This window comes from Bos taurus, chromosome 28 (genome assembly GCF_002263795.3).
Source record: "Bos taurus isolate L1 Dominette 01449 registration number 42190680 breed Hereford chromosome 28, ARS-UCD2.0, whole genome shotgun sequence".
Lineage (NCBI taxonomy): Eukaryota > Metazoa > Chordata > Mammalia > Artiodactyla > Bovidae > Bos > Bos taurus.
The window spans coordinates 43,321,873-43,343,686 of NC_037355.1; the positions used below are offsets into that span (position 1 = coordinate 43,321,873).

The 21,814-nt window shown below is 46.9% G+C and overlaps 1 protein-coding gene across 4 annotated transcripts in view; it reads right to left on the bottom strand.

Annotated features, from left to right (window-relative positions):
• Positions 1 to 21,814, bottom strand: part of VSTM4 (V-set and transmembrane domain containing 4) — an 89,622-nt gene that overhangs the window by 34,646 nt on the left and 33,162 nt on the right. For 3 of the 4 annotated variants that reach the window (XM_024986842.2, XM_059882717.1, XM_059882716.1), the window contains exons 4-5: positions 20,284 to 20,391; positions 14,555 to 14,588 (exon numbers count right to left, since the gene is read on the bottom strand). In XM_024986842.2, coding sequence (XP_024842610.1) covers positions 14,555 to 14,588; positions 20,284 to 20,391 — 142 coding nt within the window. The remainder of the gene's footprint in view (positions 1 to 14,554; positions 14,589 to 20,283; positions 20,392 to 21,814) is intronic. The other variant, XM_024986844.2, reaches the window with a different exon arrangement.

A 21,814-nucleotide genomic window follows, 5' to 3' on the forward strand; every position in this document is an offset into this window, starting at 1 on the left:
ACAGCAATAGATTAGAGACAGCCTAACTGTCCACCTGCACGGGACTGGGGAAGGGAAGTATGGTGAATCCATTGGTAACAGCAATAGATTAGAGACAGCCTAACTGTCCACCTGCACGGGACTGGGGAAGGGAAGTATGGTGAATCCATTGGTAACAGCAATAGAGTAGAGACAGCCTAACTGTCCACCTGCACGGGACTGGGGAAGGGAAGTATGGTGAATCCATTGGTAACAGCAATAGAGTAGAGACAGCCTAACTGTCCACCTGCACGGGACTGGGGAAGGGAAGTATGGTGAATCCATTGGTAACAGCAATAGAGTAGAGACAGCCTAACTGTCCACCTGCACGGGACTGGGGAAGGGAAGTATGGTGAATCCATTGGTAACAGCAATAGAGTAGAGACAGCCTAACTGTCCACCTGCACGGGACTGGGGAAGGGAAGTATGGTGAATCCATTGGTAACAGCAATAGAGTAGAGACAGCCTAACTGTCCACCTGCACGGGACTGGGGAAGGGAAGTATGGTGAATCCATTGGTAACAGCAATAGAGTAGAGACAGCCTAACTGTCCACCTGCACGGGACTGGGGAAGGGAAGTATGGTGAATCCATTGGTAACAGCAATAGAGTAGAGACAGCCTAACTGTCCACCTGCACGGGACTGGGGAAGGGAAGTATGGTGAATCCATTGGTAACAGCAATAGAGTAGAGACAGCCTAACTGTCCACCTGCACGGGACTGGGGAAGGGAAGTATGGTGAATCCATTGGTAACAGCAATAGAGTAGAGACAGCCTAACTGTCCACCTGCACGGGACTGGGGAAGGGAAGTATGGTGAATCCATTGGTAACAGCAATAGAGTAGAGACAGCCTAACTGTCCACCTGCACGGGACTGGGGAAGGGAAGTATGGTGAATCCATTGGTAACAGCAATAGAGTAGAGACAGCCTAACTGTCCACCTGCACGGGACTGGGGAAGGGAAGTATGGTGAATCCATTGGTAACAGCAATAGAGTAGAGACAGCCTAACTGTCCACCTGCACGGGACTGGGGAAGGGAAGTATGGTGAATCCATTGGTAACAGCAATAGAGTAGAGACAGCCTAACTGTCCACCTGCACGGGACTGGGGAAGGGAAGTATGGTGAATCCATTGGTAACAGCAATAGAGTAGAGACAGCCTAACTGTCCACCTGCACGGGACTGGGGAAGGGAAGTATGGTGAATCCATTGGTAACAGCAATAGAGTAGAGACAGCCTAACTGTCCACCTGCACGGGACTGGGGAAGGGAAGTATGGTGAATCCATTGGTAACAGCAATAGAGTAGAGACAGCCTAACTGTCCACCTGCACGGGACTGGGGAAGGGAAGTATGGTGAATCCATTGGTAACAGCAATAGAGTAGAGACAGCCTAACTGTCCACCTGCACGGGACTGGGGAAGGGAAGTATGGTGAATCCATTGGTAACAGCAATAGAGTAGAGACAGCCTAACTGTCCACCTGCACGGGACTGGGGAAGGGAAGTATGGTGAATCCATTGGTAACAGCAATAGAGTAGAGACAGCCTAACTGTCCACCTGCACGGGACTGGGGAAGGGAAGTATGGTGAATCCATTGGTAACAGCAATAGAGTAGAGACAGCCTAACTGTCCACCTGCACGGGACTGGGGAAGGGAAGTATGGTGAATCCATTGGTAACAGCAATAGAGTAGAGACAGCCTAACTGTCCACCTGCACGGGACTGGGGAAGGGAAGTATGGTGAATCCATTGGTAACAGCAATAGAGTAGAGACAGCCTAACTGTCCACCTGCACGGGACTGGGGAAGGGAAGTATGGTGAATCCATTGGTAACAGCAATAGAGTAGAGACAGCCTAACTGTCCACCTGCACGGGACTGGGGAAGGGAAGTATGGTGAATCCATTGGTAACAGCAATAGATTAGAGACAGCCTAACTGTCCACCTGCACGGGACTGGGGAAGGGAAGTATGGTGAATCCATTGGTAACAGCAATAGAGTAGAGACAGCCTAACTGTCCACCTGCACGGGACTGGGGAAGGGAAGTATGGTGAATCCATAAACGCATACAAAGGGTCCTTTGAAACTGGAATGAGGAAGCCATTTCCACCAGGATAAGGAAAGACCCATGGTTAAGTGAAAAGGCTAGGTGTTGGACAATGTGTAAAATATGTCACTTTTTGTATAAAAACAGGAGAAAATGATATATATTAGTATGTATGTACACAAGTACAGAGAAACTTTGGAAATATTCACTTTGGAAATATTCACTTTGGAAACATTCATTAGAGAATTTAAAAAGTATTCCTTAGAATGTGGGTGCTGAGGAGCTAAAGAGATAGAAGACTGGACAGGGAGAATTATCACTGCACATATATTTTTTAAATTAATTACTTAACTTTTAAATTTAAATTACTAAACCAAGTGATTGTATAAGGGCTTCCCAGGTGGTGCTGGTGGTAAAGAACCCCCTGACAATGCAGGAGATGTAAGAGATGGGGGTTTGATCCCTGGGTTGGGAAGATCCCCTGGAGGAGGGCACGGCAACCCACTCCAGCATTCTTGCCTGCAGAATCCCATGGACAGAGGAGCCTGGTGGGCTACAGTCCATAGGGTTGCAAAGAGTCGGACACAACTGAAGCGACCTAGCACGCAAACATGTGACAGAATAATTTTTGAAAAACAGTAAATTAAACACAAATATCTATCTAAATATGTATATATTTAATAAAAGAAAATAGACTATTTTAAAACAGTCTTAGGGTTTTAAAATAACAAAGACTGAGTCACACAGTGACTAGTGGGGAAACTTCTAAGAATATAGTTCACACCAAGAGTCCCCAAAGATAGCTTATTTTTATTGGGCAGAAACTCTAACTGGCCATGCCTTTAAGTATAAGGTCAACTGTGTAAACTCACAAATAGCCAAAAGGAATGTGTGTTTACAAAACTCTGGCCACTAAGAGGGGAAAAGGGATCAGAAACCCTCAGGATTGTTTAAATACACAACCACACGTACAGCTTCATTTCCTAGCATCTTAAAGCTTGAAAAATTTTTTTCTTTCCATTATAAACTAATGCATGTTCATGTTTTAAAATGGTAATAACAGACATGAAAACAAAAATAATAAGTCTATTGTAACCTTTGTAAATATTTCCAGTCTTTTTCCTATTCTGTTTTATTTCTTTTTTTTGACTTTATTTTTGTGAGCAGTTCTGTGTTCACAACAAAACCGAGCAAAAGGTACAGAGATTTCAGACAGACCACTGCCCAGCCACATTATGAATGGTATATTCCACCAGGATGGTGTATTTGTGATAATTAAAGAAACTACTTTGACACATAATTATCACCCAAAGGTCACTGTTTAATTAGGGTTCGCTCTTGGTGGTGTACATTCTATGGGTTTGGACAAATTCATAGCGTATCCACCACTAGAGTGAGGTACAGAATAGTTTCCATGCCCCCAGTTCCTCTGTGCTCCACCTAGTCATCCCTCTCCCCCGTCTCTGGCAACCACTATTTACTATCCCCATAGCTTTGCCTTTTCCAGAACGCCATACATTGTCTGAACCTTTTCAGATTGGCTTCACTCACTTAAAAATATGCATTTAAGTTTTCTCCATGTCTTTTCATAGCTTGATAGCTCATTTCTCTTTAATGTCAAATAATATTCCATTGTTTGAATGTACCAGAGTTTATTTACTCATTCATCTACTGAAGGACATCTTTGTTGCGCCCAAGTTTTGGAGATTATGGATAAACAGCTGCTTGGAGAAGGCAACGGCACCCCACTCCAGTACTCTTGCCTGGAAAATCCCATGGACGGAGGAGCCTGGTAGGCTGCAGTCCATGGGGTTGCTAAGAGTCGGACACGACTGAGCGACTTCACTTTCACTTTTCACTTTCATGCATTGGAGAAGGAAATGGCAACCCACTCCAGTGTTCTTGCCTGGAGAATCCCAGGGACGGGGGAGCCTGGTGGGCTGCCGTCTATGGGGTCGCACAGAGTCAGACATGACTGAAGTGATTCAGCAGCAGCAGCAACATCCATGGGCAGGCTTTTGTGTGGATTTAAATTTCAACTCTTCCCTGGCTCTTATACATTGTTTTTTAAAAAATAAAATTGTATTACAATTTTGCATCCTTCTTGTTACTTAATCTACATTTTCCAAATTGATATATCCTCCTACTATTCTAATGACAAGACATGCTGCAGTTTACTTAGCCCTTCCCCAGCATCTAAACATCTGTTTCCCAATTTGATACATAAATAACATTGCTATAAATATATTTGTGCATGATGGTTTTCCATTCTTAGACTTTTGCTTTTGAATTCTTAGAGCTAGGAATACTAGTTCAGAAAAAAGGATCATGTTAAAGGCTATTCAATACCCACTGTCAAAATGATCTCTGACAAGTTAGTACTATTTTATAGCCGCTTGGTCAATGGATAAGCATATTTATGTTTTCATCCTTTCTGATACCAGATTTATCAGTTTAAAAATTTTCTTTCATTTAATAAAGAAAAATGTGATATCTCTTTTTATTTGCATTTCTCTGCTGGCTAGGAGGAACCTTTCCGGTGTTTGTCTAATTGTGTTTTCTCATTTATGAATGATGTATGGACACCTTCTACTATTATTTATTAGGATCATGAGTTTTTCCTATAGATCTGCTTGCACTTTTTACATCAATCTGACATGCTTATTGCAAACATTTCTCCTGTTTTGAATTTTGGCTTTGTTAAATGCACGGTCATTTATTTTTGTTAAAATCACTTGATATTTTATTTTTGACCAAGGCCTAACAACAATGTGCTCTGCTATTTTCTTGGCGTTAATCCTCTTGCTCCTTAAAATAAAATGAAAATTTTGAAATATGTAAGTCCAAGCCGTTAAGTCCAGGGCTTTCTGTAAGCTGAAAAAACCTCTACCTTGTCAGCACCATTCTCCCCGAAAACAGTGAAGCTGCACTAAACTCAGCTCTGCCTCACACCTCGGTCACGAGCCCTCAGATACAGTGAGTCACCACAATGGCATATGGCAGACAACTGTCCTCCCCGCGCCTTACGTCTCCTGTTGGGCCAGCAGGCCTGGCAGGAAATTTTGACAAACAAAGTGCATTTTATGATTCACTTACAAGAAAAGTTATCCTACATCTTGGGTTGCAACAGGACTGTATTTTGTGTCTGACACAAGGGAGCGAGCATTGCTGGAGCCAGTCAAACTGAGGAAGGTAGAAGATAGGCCAGAAACTCCAGTTAAGTTAGAGAGCTGAGTGATTGAACAGAGTGCTGTTGTGGGAAACGGGGCAGTTCTTCTGGATCCATCCCGGGTTGGGGAGGAAGGGCACGTGTGGGCCCTCGTTGTGGCGTGCACAGAGCTCCGGCCCAGCTGCCTCTCGTGGGAGTCCCCACCCCACGAAGGCTGGGCGCCTCTGCTCCATGGCACTTCATGGCTGGATCCAGCGAACAGGCTCTGGTGCGGGCAGAAGTGCACTGAGTCTGCTTCCACTCTGAGCAGGGAGGTGACGCAGGGCAAGCCCCTCACTTCCCAGGGCCACATCTCCCAGCCTGCAAAATGGGGAGATCCCAGGTCGCTCAGTAGTCAGAACCCGCCTGCCAATGCAGGAGATGCAGGACACGCGGGTTCTACCCCTGGGTCGGGAGGATCCCCTGGAGAAGGAAATGGCAATCCATTTCAGTATTCTTTCCGGGGAAATTCCATGGACAGAGGAGCCTGGTGGGCTACCGGATAGCAAAGAGTCAGACACGACTTAGCGACTAAATAGCAACAACCACCCCCGCCATCTATCTCACAGAGCCATCATCAGGGTCAGATGAGATAGCTCAGCCTAAATTAGACGGGACATGAGCCAAGCAGCACGGATCCTGCCCTCCAGTCTGTGGATGCAGGTGAGGAACGGGGACATTCCACGGGGCCACCCAGCGAGAACAATTTTACCACTTGGTTATCTCACGGTGCCACGTCTTGCCCCTGAGGGGAAGCACAAACTTCAACTTAAATCTTGATCAGAAAATCTTTCTGCCTGATAGAGTACGGTGTGCTCTTCTAGAGCCACTGACGTAGCCACAGACAGACGGGTACCAGGCAGGACAGAGCAGGCGAGCAGGGCGTAGGGAGAGGCTGCGCCCGAGTGGTGGGCGGCCGCCCTAGGACACCAGGTAAAGCAGGGAAAGTGGATTCTACCAGGCCCTGAACTCATTGTGACCAGTCATATTTTGCAGAAGCTCAAGTTAATAAGAGCTATATCAGTCTACCCTACGCAAGGCACTGTGAAAAGTACCTGATGGCCATAATCTCTGACCCTCCTAGATGGGAAAATGAAGCCTCAGAGGGGTCAAGGCAGGCGCACTGGGATCTGAACCAGTTCCATCTGCCGCCAGGCCCTGAAGCAAGGACTCTGGGCCCAGCCCAGACAACAGAGAACAAGAAAACTAGGGCAGGAAGAAGGTCAGTAGAGCCAGATCCAGAACGGCTGCTCTGGGCTTAAACCAGCTTCCTAAAGAGAAGGTAGCAGAAGGCGTTACCAGCATTTCACTGCGTTTTCAGTCTATACTAAACGCAGCTGCTCGGAGCTCTGTCCTGGTAAGAGAGGTTGGACTGAGTGCTGGGGTCTGTAGGGTGCTAGAGGTCACGACAACCGTGTTAGCAACTCACTGTCATCTGCAGTCACAGGTCCCCCTCACCAAGGTCAACTGCCATCGATAAAGGCCAAGGACCAGTGTAAGTAGGGTGAATTTCCTGACATCTGGCGCGAGGCTTCTGAAAGCGCTCCATAGACTTCCACTACACACGGTCCATGCCAGGAGCTCTGCACAGCCTGCAGAACTTCCCTTTCAAGGTGGAAGAATGGTGCTTCCCTGGAAAAGACTTTTTCTCATAAATACGTCACATTATGTCAACACACAGAACTGCATCTGATAAGTAGAAGCACTAAATGGGTGTCACCTGTGACTATCTTACCAGCATTGGTATCATCATTATTATGGAATCTGCTCTCCTTGAATAGGGAGCTGGCTGGACATGGCAGAGGTCTCAGAAATCTGCACCAGGGTGGGAGCACCTACAAAGGACCTGCAGACCCCTGGGGATCCTGATGCATTACTTTCTGCATAAGACCTTGCATGCATTTTGCAGAGAGCATCAGGATAAGAGCTGCTCCTTTGTGAGGTCATTGCCAAGGCAGCTTCCTGTCCACAGCCTCCCCATGGCCTTTCATCATATGCTGTTTACATCACCTCAGAGGTTCTGCTGGGTCTTGTCATGAGAGCTCGTCCTTTGCAGTCCCTGCCCGTTCTCACTGAGTCTGCACACAGGCTTAGGTTTAGTTTGTAAGTTTAACATCTCTGAACGCCAACTGGTAAGACTGGGAGGTGCTTCCTTAATATTCAGCAGTTCCATGCAGTGTTGGCCTTGGGTCATAAGAATAATGGCAAAACGCGATCCCTGGGGTTATCTGCCCAGCACCCACTCACTGCCTTCTAGGGCTGAAGGGACACGTTTGGGTGGCACTGACCCCCAACCCCTGCTCAGCACAGTCTCACCCTCTGGCCATAGAGCATGGTTTAGGTTGGTCCCATAACAGTGCGTGCAATTGCGTTTGCTTCCTGTGGAAGCAAGATGAGTCCTTCATGAGGCCAAGGTGAAGGCTCCCAAGCCACCTCTCCTTTTCTGAGGGGAGCAGGACTGGCTGGAGGATACATCAAAACCTGGAGGCAGCGCTGCCCAGAGGGACGCTGGGGACAGAAGTCACTGCCCCGAGGGCCCAGTGTCCCCTGGGTGGAGGCCCACTCCCTGCAGCATCCCAGCCAGGAGCCAGCCGAGTCTTCTCCTGGGTAAGACCATCTGCGCTGTCCTTTCTGTCGCTTGCAATCAAAGGTCCGTAAATAGTATAGAGGGCTAGCTATTCATCTAAGAGTTGGCAGTTTTATTCATGCTCTTAGTCTGGGGAGATTAATTTGTACCTGGCAGGCTTTTTATGAAGATTAGAAATAAACCCCATCAAGTGTTCAGCCACAGAGGTACACGGGCACTTGATGAGTAATTATGAGGAATTAGTCCACAGCCGGTATTATCTCACTGAATCCTCATGACAACCCTGAGCCACAGGGACAAAGGCAAGTTGGTGCCCTTTTGGTGGAGAGTGAACCAGTCCCACAGAAGCTGAGAGACTGGCCCCATGTCACCATGCAGCTGGTGGCATATTCCAACTGATGCCAAAACCAGGTGGAGGTTTTTCATGTTATTCTAGGAATAACCAGATCCCATCACCACGGCCGTCCTCCCCTTGCATGCCTCTGCCTGGGACTCTGAAAGGAGAGAGGTGAGCCTGGCCCTGGTGTGGGCCAGGGATGCAGGAGTGAGACCAGGAGACACACACCAGCAGCCTATCGTCCCAGCCCTCGCCCACGGGCCTGCTCAGCTGAATGTGGTCACAAGGGGAAACACCTATACAAACCTATGCCTATGACCAGAGGTCACTGGACTTTTCAAAGTCGGGAAGAGGCAGAGCAGCTGCAGTCATCTCCAGTCAAGTCCTTTCCACTTCTCCTTCCATTGCCCTGACTTTTCTGCAGCATTTACTTCTTGTCCATTTGTGTGACTGCCAATACCAAAGCTCTCACAGTCAGACCCAAGCTCCCCAGGACGCCTGGGCCAGCGTGTGAGCCCCAGAGCCAGGTGGCCTGGGCTGGTAGCCCTGCTGTTCCTGCTCTCACTGGTCAGGAGACCTTACCAACATCCACACTCTTTTTGGACTGGTTTCTCATCTGTAGGATGGGGATAATCACAGCAGCCACTCATGGGGTTGTTGTGAGGCCAGAAGGAGATGGTATGTGTCCCGTGCTTAGCACTGTGCCAGGCATTTAATAAATGAGGCTTTGTCATTACTTTTAATATGATGACTGCCATCCTCTGGAATCTGCCCTGCCACCATCTCCAGCCTCACCTCCCTGCTGTTCTGCCCTGAATCTCCAAGATTCCTCACCCCATGGATGAAACCCCTTCCCCAGCTGTGCTCTTCTCGCCCCACTTCTATGTGCTGCCCCATCCCTCTTCTCCTGGAATGCTCTAACTCAGCCTTCAAGACCTGGCCCAGATCTCAGCCCCAGGAGACCCCTGAGATAGGCTTAGGAGCGCCTCTGTTGGGTGCCCACAACAGCGCTGTGGCCACGGCTACCGCCACCTTCTAGTTTCTCTGGGTCTCCCTGACCTCAAGGCGTGGGCTGGTGTTATTTCATCCTCACTCAATGGGCCTTACAAGCCTACAGAAGAAACATTCGTAAGTATTGACTGAGTAATAACAGAACTATTTGCATAGAGCACACCATCTACCTGTTGGAAGCACTTTATACAGACTAATTCATGAAATCCTCCCAACTCCTTACATGCTAGAGCTGCGATTGCTCTCATTTTATCAGAGAGGTGGAAAAATTAGCTAAAGGCACACAGCAATCTATGGCAGAGCTGGCATGTGACCTGAGGCAGCCTGGCCACAGAATCTTTCCCCTTCACAGCAGACTGCCCTTCGCAGAAGGAATGAAGTTTTGCAGCGCTGCTCGCACTCACTGTGCTTCACCTTGCTTCAGTACCCGAGAGGCAAGGAGTCACACACCTCAGTTTGCTTCAGTACCCGCGAGGCAAGGAGTCACACACCTCAGTTTGCTTCAGTACCCACGAAGCAAGTAGTCACACACCTCAGTTTGGAGTTCATATCTTCATATTCTCTTTGAAATCTCATCTCTGCCTTTTCTCCAAGACCCTAAACAAATCACTTAGTAATCCCATACTTCGATTGTGGGGTATGTTTTAAAATGTTTATAAATCTCTGATGTTTCAGAAAAGACTGAAAAATGCTTTAAACTAAGCTCATAAAACACAGTAAAGCTGTGCCTGTAATTTATCCAACATGTAAAGAGTCTGTTGACCTGACTGTCTATCCTTGAGAAAGTGTATGCACCAGAAAACATGAAGAAAGCTTGGAAGACTTCAGCTGTAAATGCTATCGGCACAGATTACATAATGCCCACCTTAATTTCTTCCACTTGGAGATACTTTACTATCTCAAGTGCATAAGGCGAGTTCAAGCAAAAAGTCAGGAAACATACTGGCTGGAACTGCCTTTTTGTGGCCCCATCCACCCTCTTGACAGCTTTACTGAACTTGAAGAAAGGGCCCTGAGTGCACTGAGGAGGAGTCATGGTGTGGGGACACATCACAAATCTACAAAATCGGTGACCTTGCATTTACAATCTGATTTTCAGGAACTCTGGGGTACAGTTTCACAGTGATCAGTTGAGCTGCTCTCCAGATAGTTAAAATCTTGCAGTGCCCTGAGATGCTTGCTAAGGCCCAAGTATCTGCTCCGGGAGAGGGCAATCCGCCATGGGAAAGGAACAGTCCTCCAGCTCTGCAGGTCAAGGCCACCCTCCCAGGAGACAGCAGTTTCCGACTTCAGGGCCGGCACACATGAAGAAGAGACTTGTTTTCCTCCTGTTTGAACTTCTCTCAAAAAGTCAAGGAATTCCCTAGAGTCCCCAAGTTCTGCCCCAGTCACTTGCCAAGGCCCCGCTCTCGGTGACCACAGCCTCAGGGCCAGCTCGTGGCCTCTTCCCGAGGGCCCCTCCCCTGCCTGTGCTCTCTGCCCATTCTCCTTAGGAGGAAGTGGCCAGAGGACACGCAAGCCCAGTCACGGCTTGCGGGGCCCAGCGGCCCACGGCCACAGCGCTGATTGTGGAGCCCAGAGGTGGGAGCTCCCTGGCACAACAGGGACAGGAAACAGAAACGCCTGGGCTATAGAGGCAGAGCACAATTCAGGTCAAGGCCAGTTAAAATGGCAAGGACTGACCAGTTCACAAGAGGCCCCGTGGCTGAGAGCAGCCTGCACTGAGCAAATCAGCCTGAGGTTCTCAGCAGAAAGCCGAGTGCGAGCCAGGAGGGCGCCCAGGTTCAGGCGGGCAGACCCCGCCCCTGCAGGGGCCTGGGGGACGGCGAGAGGCAGGTTTTCCAGAGGCAGATCTGTGGGCTGACCCAACAGGAGACAGGTCGTGCGGCGAGCTTAGCTCAGGCACCCAGTCTCGCTGACAGCACCTGCGGGTCAAGGCGGCAGCATTTAAGCGGGACTTTGTGCTCATCTCTAACCTCTGGCAGGCGCTGCAGGACTGAGGCGAGACCAACTCTAATGCCCACCGGGCTGGGGTGACACCCTCAGTGTACTTACAGCATCAGCACCAGCTCGGAATAGATGCAACCGAGGGGGAAAACGAGGGAAGGGAAGGAAGCAGGGCCCAGACTCCCGCACCGCGAAGGACTTGAGGCCAGACGCTAGATGCAAGTTCTGAGAAACACTGGCAGGCTGACCTCTCCAAGCCTATGCCATCCCCCGAGCCATGACCTCTTCCAGCGTCTGAAATGCCAATACTGGAGCCTTTTCAGGGCATATGCTTAAAAAAACAAAATATTTTTCCTGAGGCGTAATTTACTCCCCATAAAATTCACTGATCATAAGCATACAACTCAATAATTTTAGTAGATTTATAAAGTTGTACAACCATTGCCTCAATACAGGTTTAGAACATCTCTATCACCCTACAAAAGTTTCCTCTTGCCAAATAAATAAGAGTGAATATGGCTGAGTCTATGTCTACTGTTTTAAGAAATCACCAAATTGTCTTTCCAAAGTGGCTACGCCATTTTACATGCTCCCCAGCAATATACAGTCTCGCCACATCCCGGCCAACATCTGACACTGTCTTTTTTTGTCGCAGCCATTGCAGTGGGTGTGTAGTGGCATGGCTTTATGGTTTTAATTACAGTCCTTTAATACTAATGATATGGAACACACTTTCATGAGCTTGTTGGCCATTTATACATCTTCTTTAGGGAACTATCTTTTCAAATCTTTTTGCTCATTTTTAAAATTGAGGTACAGTTGCTGTGCAATACTAACCGAGTTTCAGGTGTACGGCACAGTGATACGCATTTTTTAAGGTTATATTCCATTTATACTTATTATAAAATATTGGAGAAATATTGGTTCTATCCCCTGTGTTGCACCATATATCCCTGTGGTATACTTGTTTTATACAGAGCAGTTTGTGCCTTTTAATTCTCTACCCCTATGCCGTCCCTCCTTCTTTCCTCTCCACACTGATTACCACCAGTTTGTTCCCTATATCTGTGAATCTACTCCTTTTTATTACTATTATATTTACTAGTTTTTTAGTGTTTTGCTAACAATTTAATTTCTTGACTTATTACAGGTTATTCAGATTATAGCTTTATTTTTAAATCAGTTTTGGAAAATTTCTGTTTTTCTATGAATTTTTCCATTAATCTATGTTGTCTAATTTGTTAGAATACATTTGGATTATAAGGATTATAACCTTTTAATTTTTATAGGGTTTGTGCTGCTGCTGCTGCTAAATCGCTTCATTCGTGTCCGACTCTGTGCGACCCCATAGAGGGCAGCCCACCAGGCTCCCCCGTCCCTGGGATCCTCCAGGCAAGAACACTGGAGTGGGTTGCCATTTCCTTCTCCAATGCCCGAAAGTGAAAAGTGAAAGTGAAGTCGCTCAGTCGTGTCCGACTCTTAGTGACCCCATGGACTGCAGCCCACCAGGCTCCTCCATCCATGGGATTTTCCAGGCAAGAGCACTGGAGTGGGGTGCCATTGCATTCTCTTATGGGGTTTGTAGGAGTTCCTTTTTTCCTCCCTAATTGTGGTGATTGGTTTTTCTCTCTTTTTTATTTTCGTGGACAATCTAACTTAAGGGTTGTCGGGTCTACTGATCTTCACAGAGAACCAGCTTTTGATTCCACTGACACTTCTCTTTGTGTGTGTGGGTGCGCGTGCGTGCGTTTTCCATGCTATTGATTTCTGCACTGTGTTCTTTCTCTCTTCAGATTTCACTCACACTTCTCGTTCTAGTTTCTTATGGTGAAAGCGTAGCGTATTGATTTTCGGCCTTTCTTCTCTCTGATCCAGGTCTTATGGTGAAAGCGTAACGCGTTGATTTCCGGCCTTTCTTCGCTCTGACCCAGGCGTTCAGAGGCCGTAAATCTTTACGTCAGCACTACTTTAGCTGCATCCCATACGTTTCGATACACTGTGTTTTCATTTTTATTTAATTCAAATATTTTCTAATTTCTCTTTTGACTTCTTCTTTGACCCACACAGTATGTAAAAGTATGTTGTTTGAACTTTCAAAACATTGAGGAATGTCCCAGATTTCTTTCTGTCACGAATTTCTATTTAATTCTGTTGTGGTCAGAGGACAGACTTGGTATGATTTCTTACATAAATAAAATACCTAATTTTATAAAGATATGTTTTATGACCTAGTATATGGTCTATCCTAGAGAATGTTCCTAATACACTTGAGAAGAATATTTTGTGCACTCACTGGGCAAATCATTCTTATTTGTCAGGTAAAATTGCTTCATCTTCTGCGTCCTGGTTGATTTTGTGCCCAGGTACTCTATCAATTCCTGAGAGTGGAGCACTGACACTTCCAGCTTTTGTTCTAGAATAATTGAAAATCTTTCTATTTTCTGTTTTTTGCTTTACATATGTTGAGGTTCTGTAGCTAGGCCCAGGTAATGTGTCATATCAACCTGATGAGTTCATCTTTTATAATAAAAAACTTCCTTCTTCATCTTTAGTCATATTTCTCGTCTTACGTGATTTCTTATTTGATATTAACTACCACCTCTCTTGTTACTGTTTGTATGGGAAAATGTGCTGCTTCTTTCTGCCCTTCATGGATTTAGATGAAAAAAATGCACTGTCGTTCAAATCTGTGTTTCCTTGTAGGTAATAAATTGTTTCTCTTTGGTTGTCTTTAAGATTTTTTTTTTTTGCCTTTGTCTTTCGTAATTTTCTTCTTACTACCTTTCAGAGTCCTCCTTTGTTGGTCTCTTATATTATTTCCAGAACTGATAGTTATGCTTTTTGGCAGGGAAGAAGAGCAGGGAGAAATTGATCTTACCCATCCTCTCTGGAAAAAAAAGTCTCAAGTCTCTAAATACTCCTGAGTTTGCAATATCTACTATAACCATTGTTACCTGCTGGGTGTGTCCCATCAGCTAAAAGGCTAGCCTCTCAGCACACCCATCACTAATGGACACATTCTGGACAGTAGGGCACAGGACAAGAAGGCATTGGTGGAAGGGGATCGGCAGTGTTTGTGGTCAGAAGGCATCCCGGTGGTTCAGTCCATCTGCCAGTCCTCCCACACCAGGGAACAGTCCTCCAGGAGCATGCGCCAAGCCTCCTCCGGCATGCACGCTGGGCCAGTATGAGTCACACGTTCACTGGCCCCTCTGAGAGTGAGAACCAGAATATGAAATCCGGAAACATGTGAGTGCATGCAGAATACATGTTTTTAGGTCAATCTGTAAACTAATATGCAGACCTTCAGATAAAGATATGAATTTAACCAATTTCTTGGTAATATCAAAAGAAAGTAAAATAGCAAAGACTTTACATGGAAAAAGGAAGAAAATATTCCTACCTGTTCTGAGGGCATTTCACCAAATAGTGTCTCACTGTGAAAGGAAAAAGAAACAGAAGATGGTAAATAAATACTACCTTAGATATATATGCCCCAGGAATTACTAGGAAATGCAGGTGGCCAGGTATTGTCCAGTGTTTGCACTAACCACCTCTCCAGGTTATCTTTGGATGAGTACAGTAGACTCATAGCAAGGACGCCATGGACACTTGATATCGTTCAACACCTGAATCAAGCCAGGCATGAAGCTGTAAACCTCAGACTTCCTGGTTAATAGCCCCCAATATTCTTTTTTTTTTTTTTGGCAAGCCAGGTTGAGTTGGATTCTAATCTGAAGAGTCCTGGAATAACAGAGTCACCCAATCTCAGAGCTGTGCCTTAGATATGAGAAAGCATTCTCAGGGAAACTTGTTTCCACTTAGATCCTCCTCTCTATAAAGTGGGTTTTCATTCTATGATCAAAGATCTTCCAGGACGTTGATTAAGGAGGCCCTGGGAAAGACAATCTTTTTTTTTTTTTTTTTTTGCAATGACATTCTCCATAGTAGGTAGCCTTCAGGAGAAAAAAAAAAAAAAATCTAGCTGCAGAGGAAAAATAAGATTACCTAGGCAGTTATCCTAATAAGTGTCCAATCTAAGCTCACTGTTGAACTTACCTCAAATAGAAGTAAAGCTGAAACAGCCACAGGGCCCTGGAGTTGTGTAGTAGAGTGTTACATCAATGGCCCCAGTGAATCACACATTAATATATTCTATCTCTCCACATCCTTATATAACTCCCTCCTACACTGACACCGAGCTTGGCCATGTGATGAGCTTTGGCCAATGAAACATTAGCCAAAGAATCACAAGCAGAAGCATAAAAGGCCCTGTGCTTTGAGGCTTGTGCTCTCTCTCTCTCTCTCTCTCTCTCTCTCTATCTCTCATTGCAGGGAACTCTTCTGTTACCACACAAACAAGCCTGGCTAGCCTACTGGAAGATGAAACAATGTGGAACAGACATAAGACATCCCAGCTGAGGCCCCAGAGCAGCCAGGCCCCAGTGCCCCACCAGCAGGCTGAAGCTGCATAAGTGATCCAGTTGAGGCCAGAAGAACTGTTCAGCTGAGTCCAGTTCACCTTTCTGATCTGCAGATAAAACAGTTGTTTCAAGCTCCTACCTACGGAGGTGACCAATGCAGGCTCCATACCAGGATGACAGAGTCTGAGCTTTGGGGAGTTTTTGGTTTATCTGATCCAACCCCTTGTTAGTAACTGAACTCTTTCTGCATTGTGTTCGCTAAATACCTACTATTTGCTGGCTAATTTATAGTTGCAATAATAATAAAATCATAGTTCATATTTATTGAACTCACCATGTCTTCCTGGCACTATCCTAAGCTTCCTATATAGGTCAGTGGTCTTTAGTCTGGGGTTTGCATACCCCTGGAAAGAATGGTTTGAAGGACATCATTTTCTGGATCCTCACCTCCCATGGTATTCTTTCCTTAGAATTCATTCCACTGGAACTTGCCCTAGGTCTGGCTGTATTCCTTTCCCTCCCTCCCTGTTAAATGAGCCTTTCTACTTCATAAAATTAAGGCATTCCTCTCACCCATCCTGACTTGTACCTCAGAGACCTGTCCTGGGGCTAGAAGCCAGTGGGCACATCAATGGCCTCAGTGAATCAATAAATGATCTGGACTACTGGTGTCAGTGTTGAGAAAGCGAGTGACTAATGGCGGGGCACACAGACTTTTCACTGGAGGAGAGGTTTCCAGTATTTTGCTTTCAACAAGGATTGAAATATGAGCTAATCCAGTTGTCAGCTGGTAGAGAATTAAAATCATTTTCCATGATAGATCATTATGACTTTTGACATATAACTTGAAAGCAGTTTAAAGTATTGAGTAGTGTAAGGAAACTTCATCCATTCCTGCCTCTTTTCATACTGAGATTTTGCAGAGCTAACATCTATTAAAAATATAGGAATAGAAATGATGCTGAATTCTATTACTACGTAAATCCATACAAGGCTATATGAAGTAAAAATAAAAATCCATTTCCAATAACATTTTACTTCTTGAGATTATTAATTATTTATCTAAATTTATAATATATTTATGTGATTTTGATTAATTTTATATTCATTTTCTAAATCTTTACTAATTATGCAATATTTACTGAAAACTCAATCCAAAAAAAAATTTAATACCTAGAGACTTGTGGAATAAGGACATTTTTAAAACCTTAATGCAAAATTTTTATACAAATAGTTTTACAGAGAAATATAACTAGACCTCGCTTGGAATCTCCCTTAAACATGCATAGCATAACCACTGCTGATGACATAACCGCGTCACCTGTGTTAGCTAGGGGTCCCCAGAAGCAGAGTTTGTCTATAAGACAAGGATTCGAGTGCAGAGTCCATGTGGGAAGGAATCCTGGAAAACCCACTGGCGAGTGAGGAAGGGAGACCAGGAAGAGAAGAGAAGCAATAAGGGTGGTTCTGGAGCCAGTCTCCAGCATGGGTCATAGCTTAGTACCCAGGGCTCTTGACTCAAAGGCTCCCGGTGTCACACAAGGCAACCGCTGTGCATAGAAGCAGAAATTCAGGATGTGGTGCTTTTAAATGGTAACCTGTGATTTTCCGGACTCTGAGGACTCGAAAAGGAAGGGCTCTTTCTCTCACCTCTTCTAATAGGAAGGTACCTGGGAGCCCGAGGTATCTCTGCCTCCTCAGCTCGGGCCACACTACACCCACTGCGTGGCTAAGGCTCCCAGATGACACATCCAGGTTGCAGGCCGTCATCCCCCCGGGCCTGTCCCTGTCACAGCCACGCCCCATCCTGCCAGTGCCTGTAGCAGTGTTAGGGCCTCTGAGGTCTCCTCCTGAAGGTTCGGCCAATCTGCTCTAAGGCTACCGTGTCCAGGTGAGGGCTAACCCCAGCCTGGACACCGTCTTGCCTGGGCTACAGGATGCCAGCCTGCAGGTGGCAGTTGTACCAGAGCGATGCCAAGCGATGCCAAGCCCCAGGCTCTCGGGAGCTACGAGTTGCCATCTAGGAAGGACCTCAGCAACAACCACATGGAAGGCGGGAGGAAAATTCCTCAGCAAGGTCAGTCCCCAGATGGCTGAGGTTCTCTTGAGCAGAAACACGAAGGCTGAGGATGGGGCTGGGCTTGGACTCTACCACTCCCTCGAGTGGGGACTTGGACAAGCTCCCCAGCTGTGTCCTTGGTCAAAAGGGAGCGACGCAGGCTGTTGACTGGGCTGGCAGTAAGGATCCGTGAGGATGTGGAAGGGCCAAAAGGGGTCTAGCCTGCAGTGGGCACTCAGGCTGAGCCCTGACAGCTCACAGGGCTTCAGACGCTGTGTGCAGGTACGCGTGAGGCCATGTGGGCCCACTCCCAGGGGGCTGAGGGCAGCTGAGACCTGGGTTCCCAGTGGCCCCTTGAGAGGCCTGGAGTATGTGTCCTGGTCTGCCTTGTTGACTCTGGAAAAGAAGGACTTCTACTGAACTACCTATGTGGCTCTGTTTCCCTGCTCCTGCCCACGGCCTAACAGGACTTGCAGCTCCAGGCAGATTTCTCCATTATGCCCCTGAGCCCAGGAAGAGATGCCTTTACAGCAAAACAGGCTTGGGGACTGCCCATGTGGCATCCGAACTCCAGCAGCTGGGAGCAAAGCAGCTGGGAGACAAAGCCATTTGCCCACCATTTGGTGAGCAGCTGTCATCTGCCAAATTCCAAGGAGAATGGGTCAGAGGCACGGGCCCTGCCTTGCACGCTATCCGCCTGGAGGGAGGGAGATACATGTGCACATGTGCAACACACGCCACGAGCTCATCAAAGTCATCAAGGGTTTGCAACAGGAGAAGAGCCTGGACACCGTGGAGAAGGCGGGCACAGGCATGGCGGGGCGCCCGGAGCGCAGCACAGAGTCCAAGCACAGTGGGCAGGGCGCGGGCTGCGGGAGGCGGGTCTGCCTGTAGCTCTGGCTCTGGCTGTGGGCAGGGCGCGGGCTGCGGAGGGCGGGTCTGCCTGTAGCTCTGGCTCTGGCTGTGGGCAGGGCGCGGGCTGCGGAAGCCGGGTCTGCCTGTAGCTCTGGCTCTGGCTGTGGGCAGGGCGCGGGCTGCGGGAGGCGGGTCTGCCTGTAGCTCTGGCTCTGGCTCCAGTGCTTTGGGCTCTGAGCTCCCATCCCGGTCATCAGCACTCTTCTCCACTCTACTCAGGCCCTGGAGGCTGACCTCTATGCACTTCCCTCTGGCTTCAGGTCTGGGTGGCAGGACCAAAGGAAAGCATCCCTGGGACATGTGAAGGAGGAGGGCAGGAAGGGGCTGAGCAGAGGCTCCTGGCTCACTCCCTGCTCCCGCCTGGCTTGGCCTGGCTGGGTCCTTCCACAGCTCCTAGTGGTGACAACTCTCTGAAAGCTGCAGCTCTCACAAGTTCCAGAACCTCTCCTCCTCTTGTCCCCTAAGGTCTAGGGTGGAAACAGCATCCCATGGGTGTTGGTTCCTGAGGGCCTCCCTCTCCATCTCTCCCTGGTTCCCTTAGCCCTGCCTGCACCTCTGCAGAGAATCCCCTCTAGAAATGCTGCTCGGTGTCCCTGTTTTATTATCCCCTTAAGCCATGAGCTCCAAATGTAATACTTGCCAGCTTTATGAACTTAGGCGAACAGTAATCATCATTATATATATTAATAACTATACGCACATGTCATCATAAATACAGGATACTTACAGGGAACCAGAATGTGTTAAGGGTTTCATTTGTGTTTTTTTTTTAACTTAATCTTCACAACAGTCCTATGAGACTGATACACTGCTGCACTCCTCACTATTTAGACGGAGAAGGTGAGGCATGGCAGGTAAGTCATAAGATAGGACATGAAGAGTTGTCACTGAACTGGAGTTATTTTAATTCCAAAGCCCAGCTATTACCCAGGTCATCTCTGGGAGCTGAAGTGTCCCCATCTATTTCAGAAATTCCTAAGTGGCAGGGCACAAGAAGGGTATTTCAGAGGAAACACACAGGAGCTGATGGAAACGTGTCATGGAGGCTTGGTGAGAGGAGGGGCTAGGGAGAGAAAGCAGGCAGTATTCATAGGGAGCTAAGAGTCAGAGTCGCAATTACTGCAATCACTCAGGAAGAAAGATTAAAGCAGGAAGGGGCTGAAGACAGCATTCAGGGGACATGGATATCAACAAGGAAGGAGGCAGAATGAAGTGAACACTCAGACTGGACAGGAGAGGGGAGGGAAGCCTTTCTAATGCCTGCCAGGCACAGTGTCAGATGCTGTAATTAAATTAAGAACACACAGCAATATTCAGTCTAAAGAAGGTGGTGTCCATTCCATGTCATTTAATAAATAAGAAAGCCAAAGTTCAGAGTGTGTAAGGAATGTGTCTGAAAACCCAGTCTTAAGCAGCAGAATCAAACCCAGGGTCATCTGACTCCACAGACTCTTCTGGGAGGAAGAGAGAGGTTAAGGGTGCTCAGAAACCGCAGAAGGAAGGGATTTAAGAAAGGGGGGGAACTGCAATGATGTCAACAGTGGTTACAGTTGATTTTCGCAGAGTCTAAGGGAGACATATCTCCACCACTTACTTTGCTTGCCAGTCACAGGTAAATAACCCCTGACTCAGGATGTGTTTTGCCACCAAAGTGATACTTTGCCCAGCTGTCTTCTGTCTGTCTGTGGTTTGCTTGCGCTGTCACCCCAGACATGACTTTATCCATTCTCTTACCTCTGGACTTCCTCTTGCTAAACACAGACTGCCAGATGATGGTTAGGGTGAAGAGCAGGACACTGAGAATCCCCACACAGCACACGAGCACAGCATACACGTAGAGATCTGAAAGGCAGGGGCACGAGGGTCACTGCCAGGAAGGCCACACCAGGGGAGATGCTCCAGATAAAGAACTCCACACATCATCAAAATTCAACTCAGAATGAACCACATGCCTACATTAAAGGAGACACAAGAAAACTGCTGGAAAAAGAGAAGAAAAATCTTTGAGATCAAGAACCAAGCAGAGAATTTTTAGACTTAACACCAAAGCATTACTCAAATAAGGAACACTTAATTAAATTGGATTTCATCAAAATGTAAAACTTGTGTTCTATAAGTATCCATATGAAGAATGAGATAACCCACATACCTATCAGAATAACCAAAATAAAACTAGAACGATAACAGACACGGATGAGGACATGAATCAACTGGGCCACTCAGACCTTGCTGGTGAGAATGTAAAATGGTACAGGGGCTTCTGGACACAGTATGGCAGTTTCTGAAAGGGCCCGCCAATAATCACCACGCAGCTCAGCAACCGCTTTCTGGGGGCACTTGTTCAGAGCAATGGAAACTTCAGTTCAACAAAAACCTGGCTGTGTATGTTTGTAGCAGTTTTATTCATAACAGCCCAAAATTGGAAACCACCCAGATGCTCTTCAACGGGTGAACGGTTAAACGGCGCCCCATCCACACTATGAGACGCTTCCCAGTAATAAGAGGGAACAGACTCTTAGCACGGCGCTCCATCCACACTATGAGACGCTTCCCAGTAATAAGAGGGAACAAACTCTTAGCACAGTTGTGCTAAGTGAGAAAAAATCCCCCCAAATTACACACTGTACGGTTTTATTTACACAAAGCATTTTGGAATGACAAAAACGGTAGTTCTGGAGAAGAGTGGTTGCCAGGGGTTAAGGAGGGAGCGGGTGGGGAAAATGGGTCTTGCTCTCAGCGAGCCTTGTAGTGAATATTGCGTATCTCAGCTGTATCAGTGTCAACATCCTGGTTGCAATGCTTTACTGCAGTTTTTCCAGATGATGCCTTGAGAGAAACTGGATAAAAGGCTGAAACTGGTACAAGGAATCTCTGTATTACTTATTAGAAATATACGTCAATCTACAAATGTCTCAAAATAAGTTTGCTTTACAGTCCAAAGATGAAATCATGTTCATATCTATCTTAAACCAGGCTGCTGTAACAAAATACAAAGACCAGGTGAATCAGATGACAAAAATGTATTTCTCACTGTTCCAGTGACTAGAAAGCCCAAGATCAAGGCACTGGCAAGTCCAGTGCCTGATCAGGACTCTGTCTGGTTTGGAGACGTCTTCTCCAGTATCCTCACGTGGAGGAGAACAGAGAGAGAGCAAGTAAGCTCTCACAGGTCCCTTCGTATAAAGACACTAATCCCATTCACGAGGGCTCAATGCTCATGACCTCATCACCACCCACCCCCCTGCAATCCCTACCTCCTGATACC